Source organism: Prunus dulcis, chromosome 7, assembly GCF_902201215.1.
Source record: "Prunus dulcis chromosome 7, ALMONDv2, whole genome shotgun sequence".
Taxonomy (NCBI): domain Eukaryota; kingdom Viridiplantae; phylum Streptophyta; class Magnoliopsida; order Rosales; family Rosaceae; genus Prunus; species Prunus dulcis.
In genome coordinates, this window is record NC_047656.1 from 9956655 (window position 1) to 9972535 (window position 15881).

Consider the following 15881-nt stretch of genomic DNA (forward strand, 5'->3'; position numbering starts at 1 on the left):
CAGTAACACTGGTTGGTCGTAGCCAGTTCACTACTGCCTCAATCTTCTGGGGATCTACATAAATACCCTCTGCAGAGATCACATGCCCCAAGAAACTAACTCTGTCCAACCAGAACTGACACTTGCTGAATTTCGCATACAACTGCCTCCTCCTCAGAGTCTTCAGCACAATTTCCAAATGCTTCATGTGTGCCTTCTAACTCTTAGAATACACCAGAATGTCGTCTATGAATACAATCACAAAGCGATCCAAGTAACGTCGGAACACCCTGTTCATGAGATCCATAAACGCAGTTGGCGCATTGGTTAACCCAAATGGCATTACCAGGAACTCATAGCGCCCATACCTCGTTCGGAAAGCTATCTTAGGCATATCCTCTTCTCTAATTCGTAATTAATGATACCCATATCTCAAATCGATCTTAGAGAATACATTGGCACCCTTCAGCTGGCAGTAGATATTTGAATTTGTAAGGTTAAATAATAACAATCAGTAATGCTATTTGACCATATTTAAATAATAACAATCAGTAATGCATATATTTTTTTTATTAATGATAAAATAAATCAAAAAGCTATTCGGAGTTTATCTCAAAATTTGGTTGCTTTTTTTTGTCAGAGAATTTGGTGGCTTTATTAAGAATTATAATTTGGTGGTGCGGCTAGCAGTCGGGCCGAAGGTGCGGAGGCGTGGAGGCATGGCTCTGAGTCCGATTAATCCAGGTAGAGATACTGAATAACAATAGTAATATATATTCTGGTCAGGTCAATGTCTGTCAAAATTTATAATAACAAGTTTAAATGTGTTGATGACAGGGAGAGGGATTGATCAGAATCAACATTTGAATCACGAGCATCCCATGATGGAAGTGCAGAGGAAGAATGATGGTCAACTTATTCTCTGCGATGGCAGTGCTTGGGCCTAGCTACACTTGCAACATTTGTTACGAACAGCGTAGAAGTAGCTTCGATCTCCATAAATCATGCGCCGAGCTACTGGGTGAGATCCACCACCCGATCCACCGCAAGCACCCACTTACTCTTGACACAAGCGACAGGGAAAAGAGTTGCAGTGCATGTCATCAAGATTGCATCTCGAGGTTCAGTTACAGTTGTTTCCCCAATGTGAGTTCAACATTGACCTCCAATGTGCTTCCAATTGGCGCAACATTCTTGACTTTCATGACCACAAATTCACCCTTAATAGGAAGCCAGCGCAATTACCTTGTGAAGCCTGCGGCAAAGAAAGTGTTAGTACTAGAATTTACAGTACTAGATTTATTTACAATAAATATGGCACCGCCATGTACCTCTGCAGCATCTGCCAGCTCCTGGTCCATGGATGTTGTTCTAGGTTACCAACCCACATCAAAACGGCCCAGCACCAACACCGCCTAAAGCTCACCTGGTGGTTTGAAGATACTTTCCCAAAAATCCAAAATTTCTGTGACCTCTGTTATGGAAACATGGACAAAAGCCGCGCAGTTTATTATTGTGAACATGAATGTTGCAGTTATGTCGCCCACAATGACTGCGCAACACGACGTTATGAGGCAGTTGAAGATAGTGCTGCTGCTGCTGATGATGATAGAATAATCAGCAACCAAATTGAGTTGCAAATCAATCACTTCAGCCATCCACATGTCTTAGCCCTCATCAATATTGATCATCAAGATAATGGTGATGATGAAGATGATAGAATAATCACTTGTAATGGCTGCATGCGACCCATCACCAAAGTTGATGCCTTTTATAGCTGTACAAAACAAGAGTCGTCGTCCTCTTTCTTTCTACATACAGCTTGTGCACAGTCACCTAAAAAGATGCATTTGGCAACTATCATTGGCCAGTCGGACTTGGAACTCCATCCAAGGACTCATTCGATTGGTGGGGTGTTCAAGTGTCTTCTTTGTTATACGTTTGGCCAAGGCTTCGTATACCTTTATGAGATTAATTCAATTTTCGGCATTGACTTTCAGTGCGCTATTCTATGGAAGCAGAAGTCTCTTAAACATGAGGCTCATGTTCACACCCTCCAGTTTAACAAAAACAATGAAAGCACTTATAAATGTAGGGGTTGTGGCACTTCTAAAATTTTGTATTGGTTCAGTTGTAGGAGATGCGACTTCCATCTCTGTTTTTCATGTGTTAAATTACCTCCTACAGCAAGGCACAAGTACGACAATCATCCTCTCAAGCTCACCTATAACAGTGTTGAAAACGAGTTAGATGAATATTATTGTGAAATATGCGAAGGCAAACGAGATCCCGGACTCTGGTTCTACTCCTGCTCGGATTGTGACTTCGATTGTCATCCTCATTGCATTCTCGGGAGGTATCCGCAAGTCAAGTTAGGAGATAGTTACAAGCATCCGACTCACCCACACCTTGTCACCCTTGTTGACAAGAGAAAGAGTGAAATTCCTTCCGATAAGAGAGAGCGGATTCTTCCTTGTAAGAATTGTAGTCAACCTTGCGAAGGATTGGTGTTTGAATGTTCCAAGTGTAAAATAAATTTCCACATAAAATGTTATATTATGTGAAAATTTTAATGTCTGATTTTTCAAATTAATTGATTCTCGTTTCATATTTTGTACTTGCAGTCTTCAAGTTTTAAACTCTTGTTAGTTACCGATATGGTCATGTGCATGTTAAATATCGCAAACTTCCTACAAAACTCTTGAAAATAGTTGGGTTCTCTATTTCAGCTCCATCTTCATACTTGGAGAGCTACACTCCTCTTTCCAGAGGTGTGGGCAGAAATGACGAAATTCAACCTTCCAGAGGTGTGGTAAGAAGAAACTATGTTCTGTATAAGATCTAGGGCACAACTATGTTCAATTGGCTTTGCATAAGATCAACGAAAGCGAAACTGGTTCGATAAGTTCGAATATGCAAAAGCTTGAGGCTCTCTTTGAGGTTCTGTGCAAGACTGTGACATGCTTCAAGAAAATCGATTTGTCTTGCATTTTCCATTGGATTAAATCTCAAGCAAGGTAATATGCAAACTAAAAGTTACACAACTACGTATGTATAAAAGCCTAGAAGATATTGGAGTTTATATAAAAGATCATTACCAACCCTTCTCTTCATTATTATATTCTTTAGGGATATGATTGCATCACATATGGCTTTTGGAGATAATTAAATTAGCTAAACCCAATGGTAATGTTCTCAAAGAAAAAAAATTTAACCAAACAAGATACAGAAGTAATCACGAAAGCTTTCTGAAATTTTAATCAGTCAAGTGAGATCAATAAGCTTCAATGTTTTATTTTAGTCAAATGAATATTTTCAGCAGTAAGAACTGGTAGAAGAAAGATTTTTGTGTCTAAGAAAGATTTTTGTGTCTAAGAAATGGTTAGTTGTGCAAACAGCTTATAGCTTAACAACGGTTACTCCTACATTCGAGCTTTTGTGTTCAAATCTCTCTCTCTTAATATCGCTTGTATAAAACAGAAAAATAATTAGTTCTCGAAAAGTTGAAATAGAAGCATAAAACAGGAAGATCCACAGCCCTACATCATCCTCCTACTACCCTACATATCTCCTCCCCTAGCCACGCCAAGATCCACACCAACACCTCAATAATTAAATTAAGGAACGAAAGTGAAACTCAAGTACAAGTTCATAGACTATTGCCTTAATCTTTTCGTTTGTTTGTTTTTTTTTTTGTTTTTTTTAATCAAATATGTATGTGGATATGAATAATATGAATATCTTCACACTAAACAGAATTAACAGAGTAAACAGACAGAACCAAAGAAAACATCCCCTGTTAAATACACATATTCTTTTTTAAAAAATATACCTTTTTCTTTTTTAAAGAAAAAGAAAAGGATAAACTCACTTGTGGTTGAGTTCAAGAATCTTTGTTGTCATAAGCAGCGTGTGTGTGAGCTTCTTTGTAGAAGAAGATGAAGACACAGCAATTTGAACATAATTACTATAAAAATTCAAAATCCCATTACCTACAAAAGCAAGAAAGCATCAGGCATGTTTTATTGAGAGAGTGAGCTTCCTTCCTTTCTGCATGTCTCTCTTTCTTGTTGCTATAACAGCTACTTCTACATTTCTCTCTCTTCACAGCCATTGATTTGCTGATCCATGCAGAATTCGCAGTTCATCCTTTCCTATTTTTTAAATATATTTTACACAAAAAATACTGTGGAGGGTGGATTCTAACACATGATGTCGGTTACAAGGATAACTGCTCTTAATCACTTGAGCTATAAGTCTTTTGCAATTCCTGATTCATCCTTAATTTAGGTAACCTACGGAAACACTCTTGTAACCTACGGAAACACTCTTGTGATATATATATATATATATATATATATATATATATATTCAGTGACGAGCATCCATTGATGTTCCAGGAAGAGTAGAAGGACGGTCCCTTGGTTTTTTGCTTAGCGTGTGAGGACCCAGTGCTTGGCCCAAGCTACACTTACAAACAATGTCTTTTTTTTATAATTTTTTTTTTTTTTGGCAAACAATGCCTATTTGAATCTATTTTAAGTTTGTTTGGTGTGTGCATAATCTCGGCCATCTCTGTCTAAAGTTTGACTCAGGTCAGAAGTACATGCATGTAACTAATGGTGGTCTCACATGAACGATTCTACACACTTGCAACACAAAAACCTCTGATCTCGTTTCTCATAATTTCAACAAAATAATGGAAAATTGGGTAAAAGAGGTATTGAGGACATTTTCGCCAACTCATTAATAAAAAGGAGAAGGTTTGAACCCAAAAAATAAAAACAGAAGGAACGCAAGGGAGCTGCAAAAATGTCCTCTATGACCAAAAATAAAACGAAACGACTAAGTTTCTTAGAAACCGGTGTGGCGTTTGCCAAAGAGGCTCTAATCCCCAAGTCAGACTTTGAGAAATTCAGGAGTTCCAAGTTATGTGACTTCAAATCATGTAACTCAAATAGTTGAAGGCTTTTGGATATATCATATACGTGTCTTGTCTTATCATAAACTATCAATTGTCATGGATACATGATTTATTTATGGTAAATTTCGAAGTAACATATGTTAGAGAAGAAATATGTGCCGGCAGGTTTCGCAAGTTAACTTCGGATGTCATTTGAGGCTATTAATTGGATTCAAACGACTCTAATGTTTTGTTAGGTGAAGTTAATGTCTCTAGTTTGATTCTACATTATTTCAAGTTAAATGGACTGATAAAGAAATTACGATAATTTTTTAAGTGAACCTCGTTGATGGAAGCATGTTTGGCAGATTTGTAGTTGATTTTGCGGACCATAAAATTATACTAGAAAAAAAAAATGTTAAACATGTATATCTTCTTGTATGCACAATCTTGGTCACCACCTCTTCGCCTCAAGCCATCAGCATCAACTGATGAAAGCCAAGTCACTGGTGAATGCCAAAGTTATGGTTAGCAACTAGACAAAGACTAAACAAAAGCTTTGGGCTGCGACATGTCTCCTAAAATTTCAGTTCTATATTGCATAAGAATATATTACTAAAAGAAACTGATGTCAAATCCCACAAACTCTGTATAACTGAGATGTATCATCTCTAGCAAGGCTCAGATATAAGTTCCCGACATCTTCTGCGGCGTCGCTCATTTGTACCATAGATTTTGGTGACCTTGAATGAAGAAAAAAATATGACCCATGAATTCTAAAACGGATTGGACGAAGAAACACTCTCAGAAAAGAAGGCTGTCAAAAGCGAAACTCATTATTTCACCCTGTATTCTGATCTGCAAGCTATATGGCACACAATGTGGCGCTTTTAACGTGTGCTACCATATGCCATTCAATTATACTAGCTGCAAAAACTACACATACAAAAGGAAATTATACAACAGTGCTAAACTTTAGTATTTAACATGTTTGTAATCCAAGACACTGGTTTTCACTAGACTCCTACCCGAAGGGCATTTCATTGTTTGTCCTTCTAAGCACTTCAACAGCCACAAAGTATACCCTTCTTGTGGGATAATAGTAGTGTTCCGGTTGCACTAAACCATCTAAAGGATTCTTCACAATAACCACTGCATGGTATTTCAAAAGTTTAGTCGAAGTGACAAAATGCTTCTAAGTTCTCAATGTGATAGTCCAAGTAAGGAATAACTTTGTTTCGTATAGATTGGAGGCAAACGTATGTTCAATTGGCTTGTGTAAGATCAAACCTAAACTGCACATAACATAGGATCCTAAATACACTCGACACAACTGAACATAACATAGGATCCTGAATACACTCGACAAAAGTGAAATTGCTCAGATGCCAATTTGTTACCTAAGCTTCAGCTTTATTTGGATTACCAAAACAGGTGCACACATGATATCGTGTTTAGATCCCCTCTGCATGTGCAGAGTATTTGATCAACATCATCATTATTTCCAAGGGAATGTAGAGACCAATTTCATTCAGGCACCTAACCCAATCTATTCCACAATAGGAACCAAAAAGGGGATGCATATAGATTTCTGTTTTGAAAATGTTTGTTTTCCATATTTGTCAGAACATCAGGAGAATGACTATCAATCACGCTTACCTATATATTTTAATCATTCAGCCATGTAAATGAAATCCATGACTCTAGCACTGGCAACTTAATAACTTAAAGAGTTAGTATTGTAAACTAAAAATGAAATCCATCACCGTTGAACTCACCTGGTTTTCCCTTGTTGAGTATTTGAGTCTCCTCAATTATCATCTGCTAGAAGAGCCAACACCAAACACATCTGTTCACATGTTCATAAGAAGTAATTAGTCTCTGATCTAATCCATTTGCTGTTAGAGAATTCAAGATTATACCATGGAAACCAACAACAAGGGCCATATCTTTAGCTCACATGTTCAAGTAAAGCCCAACAAAATCCAGTGAACACTTGTAATCCATTGTGAAGGCCATTATCTTTATTCAAGACTTCAGGTGTATGGTCTATTTCCAGGTATAAAAGCCTTCAGTTTCATTTTGTTAGCTGCCTGAATTGAAGCACCAGTGTATTCTGCTGGTGGAATTTGGATAATTTGAAAGCATAAATACTCCCTCCCTAGCTATTTTCCTTTTCAGGAAAGAGAAATGAATATCCCCAAATCTATTTTCCTTTTCAGGAAAGAGAAATGAAGGCAGCCTCATCTAAGTTCAAGTAAAATGAATGCTGTCGGAGAAAATTTTGTAGGGCTAACGAAAATGTCTGTGGCTAGTAACAGAAGCAAATAGCATGACACAAGCGAATATTTCAAAACCTCACAATCAAAATCATCCATTCGCAAAAGAAAGAAGAAATGTAAAACATATAATGAAGGCAATATAAGGAATGATAGGTGAACCAACAAAGCCCTTCTCCATGCTTCTGATTTATCCATTGACGGCAAAGAAGGTGCGCAACTATCACAACAGCAAAACTGAACTCATTTGCACTGAACACCAGCTTCAGCAGCTCGGTGAGGCTTGTTTTTCCGCCTACTCCCATTTTGTCGGAATCCAACGGACTTTGTCGAGTCATCAAGACTTGATTTTGTTTCAACATTTTTGTCCTCTTTGACAGATTTTATATTTTCTTTGACCTGAGCAGACCTCTTCCTTTTCCTTCCATTCTCTATGGCAGATTGGTTTTTCATGTCTTTGCTAGAAACATAAATTTTTGCTTCCTCAACATCTTCTGTCTTCTGAGCTTCTTCTCCTTCTCCAATATCTTCCTTCAATGGTTTATGTGGCCTTCCTCTTCTCCTGTTTGGTGGAATCCTCTCCTCTTCACCACTTCCAGGATCCTCACGAACAGCAATAATGCTTTGTTTCTTCCCTTTACCTCTACCTCTACCCATAGTAAATAAACCTGGTGAAGAAAATTCCAAACTAGAAAAATTTCTGCAAATACAAACAAATAATTTTATAAGCAAAACTCAAAATGAGTAACAGACTAAACTCCGCTAATCAGCATGCAAAGTTTATAATGCAGAATACCAGTATTAAGGTATCCACAAGCAGAAGAGGATTAAAGCAAATCCGTATCAGCCTCCAATGAAACAATTATTAATGAAACCAGTTTATATATATATTTGAGCTAAAACTGAGACCTTTAAAGAACAGGAAAATCCTAAGCCTTACCTCAAAAAGGTACTACATAGTACAAACAAAATCAGAAAGTTAAAGTCAATCATGACTGCCTCTTTAATTCCTTACACTATCTTTGGTTTATGAGAAATTCAATTGAGAAGAAAGAAAAATGCAGGCTCGAACCCTTCACCCCTATCATTTCAAATACCCAAAAACAAAAATGCATCTTTGATGCTCCCAACAGATTCTATTATCTAGTGGCTCTGACTTAACTAAATGAAGCATTAATCAAGCCAGTCCAGAGAGTTTGAAAGGAAAATAAATGGAAACACTAGAAAACGGTAATAAAGTATCACAAACCAGCTATACCCTTTGAAAACTACATTCAACCTGAACAAGGTATTATTAAAATTTGCAGATAAACAAGAAATGGCAATCACTTTTGGATCAAACACCATTCTGGCTTCACTCTCAACAATCCAAATCAGTAATTTCAAGTTTGGCTGCTAAAACTTTGCAAGACAGATTACATAAAATATGTTCAATTTGAAACTTACGACCTAAGATGTTTCGAGAATATGAAGCACTAACTCAACCCAAACACGATAATTAGTCTCGTTGAAGTAACTCACTTTGATTTTTCAGGTCCCAAACAGAGAGAAATCCAGGATTGACAAAAGCAATTTATTTTCTTTGTCTACCATTAATCTTCACAGAACAAAAAACAGAAGCACTCATATTAGAAAACCAAAGCGTGACAAAGTACATATGCAACATAGAGAAGAGCGAAGCAAAGAAGAATGAAGCTGACCTGAAAGCAAAAATCCACTTTCTGCATCTTATTGGCAAAACCCATTTCTCGCAATCTGATTAGACCAATCAAGAAACTAACAAAAACCCAAGAACCAAATAGGCTGCTTTCTATTACTGGCTTTTCCAACAGTGAAGTAGCAGAAGCCAAAAGAAATTAAAAACTAGGATCTGAATAACAAGTAAAGAAGACCCAGATCAGAGAATCATGTCATCAAAGAGAAACGTTAGCACAAATATTATTGGAGCCTGAACAGATTAATCAAAAGCAATACTGAGCTTTTGAGAGGTGAGCTAAAGAGAGGAGGCAGAGAGAAAGAAATTGAATAGAGGAAGCGAGGAGAAGAAACTGGTGAGAAAGTAGTATGTGAGTTTTTTGTTTTTTGTTTTTGTTTTTTTTTGTTTTTGTCCTGCTCTCCACAGTCCGAGGGTCATATGTTGCGAAAATGCAAGTATGTGTTAAATAATGATCAGTATTATATACCTAGCATTAATGTTTTTTTTTTCTCGTCAAATAGCATTAATGCTTAGGTCACGATGGAATCCAGTTGAATCCAACGTGTATATCCTTTTTTTTAAATAAAAAATAAATAAAAATTCACACAACGAGGTTTACAAAATTATCATTTTTTTTTTCAAAAACTGTTATTTTCACCATCCTTTTTTATTTCCGCACCCACCGTATAAATTTAAAAAAACAAAACCTCATTTTTTACCCAACTATTATTCTTAAAATACCTTTTAAATTTTAATTCATATTTTGATTAACGCTATTCCTAAACTCTTCACCTTCCCCTCATTTAATCTCTCTCATCCCCATCAACCGTCTCTTTTTCGATTCCTCTTTCCCCATTTCTGGTTTGATCTCCAAAGACGGCGCTTCACCGGGGACATATTGTTGATCGAGAAATTTTCAGGAACCAACCCATATGTATCCTTTTAACTGAAAATCCGCCTCTAAATTCCTTTACTTTTTTCTCTTTGAGTACAAGCATAGCTTGCATCAACCTTATAGGGGGAAATCATTTGTTGGGTTTTTATTTTCCTTAGTCCAACAACAAAAAATAAAAGCACTCTGCTACTTTCTAGGTTTTTCCAAAAAAAATTATTTTATTTTATTTTATTTTTAATCTTTGATTTCGAGTTTCGACTCACATCATAATACAAATTTGAATAAAAAGATTGCTATTACCAATCTGCTCCATTAATTTATAGCCAGCTGCTAAATGTTTCTTCAACAATGGGCGAATAATATAGTGAAGAGAGGGTCGAAGGGGAAGAAGAAGAAGAAGGGTAAAGGGTTTGCCAATTAATTGGGAGGAGAGAGAGTGGGAGCAGTTGAAGATTTATTCATAAAGTTAATAAAAATATTTATTAATGACATTTTGCTCCAGATGTCATAACATTATTAGTCGTAGTTTTTTTCCTTAAGTCCTTAGAAGTCATTTTATAAGGTAAATTTGTCTTTAAAATTTTGAAGATAAGATATGTAGAGAAATAAGATAAGGGGTGAAAATAACAGCATTCTAAATAAAAAAATATCACACAACGAGTTATAGCCTTTTTTTCGTCAAGGATGGTCATTCTTGTTCATTTTGCACTTTCAATTTTATATTTGTCATTGAATTTGGTCAATGGGATCAACAGACATAGGCTTAAGAGCATTTATAACCGATACGTCAAAATGTGTCACATAGACATTTAACGGCTAGAAATAACATCTCACATCACTACAACCGAATTGTCAAAGCTCATGTGGAATGAAGGTTGGAGGTTCAACCGTTACTTTTGACATCCCAAAAGCAAGATGTCAAATGAATATTTTATTATTTTTTAAAGACAGTCGGCTGTTACTTTCATTTCTTTTTTTCTTTTTTTCTTTTTTATCTTGAATGATTTGACTGTTACAATAATTATTTATTTGACATATCAGGTGGAGCGTAAACCTGTGTAAATGTCAAATTGCCCAAAAAAGTGTAAATATCAAATTGCCACAACGGCCATTAAATTTAAATTTGATGTTTGGTATTTGATAGCTAAGTCGGTTAGAGCGGATGTGCTCCCCACTAACAATTTAAACTTTCAAAACTCGTAAGAGATTTTTTATTATTATTATTATATTTTTTTTTTTTTGCCTGGGAAAAAAACCATTATTTACTTTGTATTGTATACACAGTGACCAAAAATGTGTTTTACTTAAAATATATATATATATATATATATATATTAAGCTAATGACTTTGAGGAGTAGTAAACTCGAGAAAACAAGGCACCTCATTTTAACACTAAGAAGGGCTTAACGATATGGATGAAGCAACCTCACCCACGGGTAGAAATACTTGAGTTATCTTCTAGCTAAAGGTATGAGCGGAAGCGTTTCTGGTAGCGTCAATAACATTTCTAAAAGGCCATGATCATCTCCGTGGTGTATGCCGGTTGCTGCTAGGCTTGGAAGCTATATTTTCCTTTTCAGGTAACCAAAAACTACGAAATTTTGTAAGAAGAAGAAATGGAACTAAAGCATCAAGTTGGGTGGAGTAGAACATCTAAATCAGAGTGACGGCTAGCGCAAATTGTTCTTTAATCCAATAAGAAATGGAACAAAATAGAGATAGCACATAACATAAGCTTCTCGACCTTAAGAACAGAACAGTGAATCTGTTAATGAACATGCTTTAGAATGCTTCAAGGCTTCAACAAACTCCATTGAGCAATAATCCAACTACCGGCACAGCCAGTTCGAAAATCATGTACACCATCTCAATAACAATTACTTCCGGGCATTCAATAAAATTTAGAAACGAATGAAAAAGGTGAAAGTATAAACTCTCAACCAAGCTAACAGTTTTCTCTCAGCATAGGCCATTTCCTTCATTCATGCTTTCATGCAGAGACTACAGCAAGCATGAGCCACCATTGCAGATCATTGCTCTACCTTTTCATCTGTTTTTGGCAACTCGTGGCCAAGAGTTTCAAATCTGTAAAACAAAATATGGGAAGTACTTTGACAGATAATAGGTCAAATTTCATTCAAACCATGCATGCTATTTCTTATTACCCCAAGCATTCTCCTTATGCAGCAACATGAAATAACAATAACTCAGGTAAAGCACTGCAACTTTTATAAGACTAAAACCAGATAACTGTTGACCTATGGTAACAGAAGTCAAACTGATGACATAAGTTTTCAGGGTCATCTCATGATGATAAGCTATTTTAAGCTGAACAACTATTGTATGCGGAAGTGCAATCGGCTGTGGTAAAGTGGCGATATACTCGGTCAGTCATAACTAATAAGATCTTGCTCATTGGAACAAAAAGAGTGAAACAAAAAAGAAAACTGCATTATATTATTGAAAAAAAAATCAATAAATGACTTTCACCATTATAAACAGAAGACTTATTTCTCTCAGAAAAAAAAATATAAAAAAGCAAAACAGAGACTGATTTAGCATCTATATAGAACATGGACAGTCAATTGCTCAAAACGGGAAATGCATGCATACACGAACACACACTCACAAGGTACAATAACCTGGTGCTAAATAAACTTTGCTTGTATATATTCATATATGTCATCTTGCCTGTACATGCTCAAAAGAAAATTCTCAGCATGTAAAATAAACATGGAAAAATTATTTTAGTATCAACTTAAGAAAACCAGCAATGCAGAAAGAAAAAAAACAAAACAAAACAAAACAGTAAAAGCAATGAATACTTTAGTACTTGGATTTGGAATAAATTTCGTTCTCCAGATCCTGCCAAACTTGAGGACCACTAGGATGACGATTTACATAATATTTTATAAAATATGTATCTGAGCAAGAAATAATAGTGTTCAAGGAAAGCCCAGGATCAGCTGTTCCGTGATCTTTGAGCCAATTGTACATGAATATCCTATGCTGGACCCTTTCAATTTTATGGGAAAGATATCTTGGGAAGGTCAACAAGGATGACAGGGGATAACCCAATTGATTTACAAGAAAATCAATCTTCAATTCAATGACATCCTTCGTCTGGTTAAGAATTTGAGGGCTTACTTTAATCATTTCACAGACATCCTCCTGACTCAAACCAGCTTTCACAATGCAGTCAAATCTTTCTTGAAGCTCCCCTCCCTTTCCTCGAAGGGCTTTTTTCATTTTGTTTGAGTTGTCTACAAATCCTATATCTAACAAGAACTTAGTCCTTTGTGTCTTTGATATACGGTTTTCTCCTGAGCCTGGAAATGGATCAACTCTTTTGCCCAAAACCCAATTCTTCAACTCTTGTGGGTTCTCCTGGATGTATCTACACAATCGTGTCTTCCCAGTGTTCAAGATATTGAGTAAGCTGTTAGCTTTTTTCAAAGAAATCGAGCCCAGTAGCAGGGGATGGGAATGGACAATCTTCCCACTCTCTGAAACCTTCATCTCAATCTCATTCAGGAACAAAATGCACTGTCTCAAATTTGAAATGAATTTCACAACTGGAATCTGTGGAAATTGTAGAAACATTGAACATAACTGGCTCTTTGTGGATCCAAATTTCAGTAACAATCCAATTAGTGAAATTGTCCTTTCCCCTGAACCCTCAAATAAAATATATGGGTGCTGGCCAATCAATTCACCCAAATGCTCATTGCTGCAACCCATCTCACTAAACAACCTTAGTACTTCAAGCATCTGGCTCCAATTATAAGAACTATCTGCCGATAAATTCCCCTCAATCCAATTGGTTTCAAATCCAATACTCTTCAAGTTTTCTAATGCCTTAACAAATTCCACATTTACATCCCCAATTAAAAGATAAGGACTAGCAACAAGAAACTTAATCAAAGTAGGTTGGCTAAGACCGAGTTTTTCATAAGCTTTAAGTTTTGATAGCAAAACCTCAAAATCATATTGAAAGACTTCTGTCGCTTCCTTGTAAATCTTTCCTATCTTATTGCGTGCAATCCCATAATGACATAGAACAGTATAATTGTGAATCAACAACTTATCATCAGACAAAAACATCAAACTACGTGGAAGAAGAGGAAAATACTCAGAAGGTTTCAAACCCAAGCTTTCAAAGAAAGGCTCAAATTCGTTAATAGGGTGGTACCTCAAGAACCGGGAAATTTCTCGCCCAATTTCTTTTTTATTATTCTTTTTCATGAGAATCTCTTTTTCACTATCAACCCGTTTCAAAAGTTTGTCCAGAAAATGCGGCGAGTTTTTACTCATATTCTCTGCATCCATGAACTGTAACCCTCTTGTACCATGCAAATAATCCAGCAATGCAGCTTGCGCTTCTTTTTTAATGGAACTAGATATTCGACCAGCATTTTTTTCATCACCAGTCGAGGACTTATCCAAAATTTCTGAATCTTTATCTTCAGAAGCCCTTTTTGTTCTGTAAAGTCTAGGGCTTTCGGCATTGGAGAAAGACCCAATTGGCTGAAATGGGGTTGCTGATGATCTAAGGTGGTTCTCATAAAAATTTAAAGAAACCCATTTGAGAATAGATGCCACTCTGAGTTTCTGCAAATGGGTCATGACCAGTTTGAAGAGAATCCAAAAATCTCCAGATTCAGCTTAAAAGAAATGAATATGAAGTCTTTCGATGAAATATTACCTTGCAATTTTGAGCAACACTTAGGCATGAGCTCACTCCTCAAGAAAGATTTAGAGATTCAGCAGCAGGAGCTTTTGGTACTGATGCTTGTTGAGTGGTTGCCTTTCCAGGGGGTTTTGGTTGCAGAACTCTCATCGCCAGAAGGGTTTAAGATTTTTTGCTTTTTTTTCTTGTTTAGGTCAATAGGGTTTTATCACTTAACGTGCCCAGTAGAAGGACATTTGTTTGGTTAATCTCGGCCTACTCCATTTCCGTTCTTTCTATCATTTTATTTTGGGCCAAATCATAATTTTAGGAAGTTAGGTCCAGGTTAGTTGTGGGTATATTTTGTAGGCCCAGTCAAAAAAGGCAGGTCAATTCCTTTCACGCCCTGTCCAGTTTGTGAAGTTAAGATAAATTAGTAGAAAATAGAAGATAAATTAATCATGAAGGGATATATATTAGGGTCTTCATTTTTTTATACAAGTAATATTGGGGGAGATGAAACCGAACCTAAATCCACGGATGTAGGGGTAATAGGATGTTTTAGGAACGTGTCATGGTGAATGCTTTGCATACACTCTGTTACATGGTTTTTCTTTTTTTCTTTTTAAATCAAAAATTTTTTAAATACAAATAATAATCTAAATTACACGAATCTACGGTGAGAATGATTTGATCTTGGATAAAAGGGGTGAGCGCATTGCCTCACCAAGTGCCCCTTGTGAAGTCGAAGGAAAACAGCAAAGAAATGAGCCTCTGAAAAAGGCAAACAAACTGCAACAGCCCCATTGCCGTGGAGTGCTCATAATCTTTAGACATTAAAGTCCCTGAAGGCGGGGTGAGATGCCGCCAGATAAGACGAGTTGTTAGGTCCCGTTTGGTTCATGAGAAAAGAGACTTGAGAATGGGAAATCAATTGCTTTCCCATGTTTGGTAAGTCTAGGTATGAGAAATCGTTGCCCTACTCATAGGAAAGTAAGGGGGAAAGTAAGGGGAAAAGTGAAGCCATCATCCTAACTTGAGTTTTGTTTTCCCTCCTCATGGGAAAGTTTGGGAAAATGAGCTAACATTAAATACATATTTTTTATGACCATTTTATCCCCAATAACAATTTAGAATTACAATATATAATTAAATGCATTCTTTTTTTATTTGATTTAATATGGGTATAATTGAAAATTTATACAAACTTTGTTTTCCATTCCTACTCAAAACAAACATGGGAAAGGAAATAAAGTGATATTTCCCAATTACTTTCCTAGCATTACCAAACGTGGGAAAGAAATCTTCTATTCCCATTCCTTGGGGAATGATATGGGAAATGATTTCCCCTCAAATTCATTCCATGAACCAAACGGGACCTTAGCGTTTATGTAGAAACCACCACGATCTCATTCTACCCAGGAAATCAAAGCATGAGCCAAATATGTGGTTTCACCCT

General features: G+C 36.3%; 2 protein-coding genes and 1 long non-coding RNA gene across 6 annotated transcripts; 1 reads left to right on the forward strand and 2 right to left on the reverse strand.

Moving 5' to 3' along the window:
- The first annotated feature begins 827 nt into the window (after positions 1–827).
- Positions 828–2824, forward strand: LOC117635343. Its single transcript, XM_034369674.1, has 3 exons — positions 828–1074; positions 1107–2454; positions 2709–2824. Exons 1-3 carry the CDS (start codon positions 883–885, stop codon positions 2822–2824), a joined length of 1656 nt encoding a protein of 551 aa, XP_034225565.1. The 5' UTR covers positions 828–882.
- Positions 2825–5582: 2758 nt separating this feature from the next.
- LOC117633507 lies at positions 5583–9316 on the reverse strand. 4 transcript variants are annotated; one of them, XR_004586671.1, is made up of 5 exons: positions 8862–9316; positions 8683–8758; positions 6661–7861; positions 5911–6034; positions 5701–5818 (listed from the first exon to the last, which is right to left on the reverse strand). It is a non-coding gene; the product is annotated as an uncharacterized LOC117633507 (long non-coding RNA). The 4 variants fall into 4 exon arrangements; XR_004586672.1 differs by lacking the exons at positions 5701–5818; positions 5911–6034 and adding an exon at positions 5583–5625; XR_004586670.1 differs by having other exon boundaries at positions 5701–6731; positions 6843–7861.
- A 2190-nt stretch (positions 9317–11506) lies between these two features.
- LOC117634626 (transcription termination factor MTEF18, mitochondrial-like) lies at positions 11507–14603 on the reverse strand. The gene has a single exon (XM_034368809.1). The coding sequence runs from the start codon at positions 14377–14379 to the stop codon at positions 12580–12582; it is 1800 nt and encodes a 599-aa protein (XP_034224700.1). The 5' UTR covers positions 14380–14603; the 3' UTR covers positions 11507–12579.
- Between the last annotated feature and the right edge of the window lie 1278 nt (positions 14604–15881).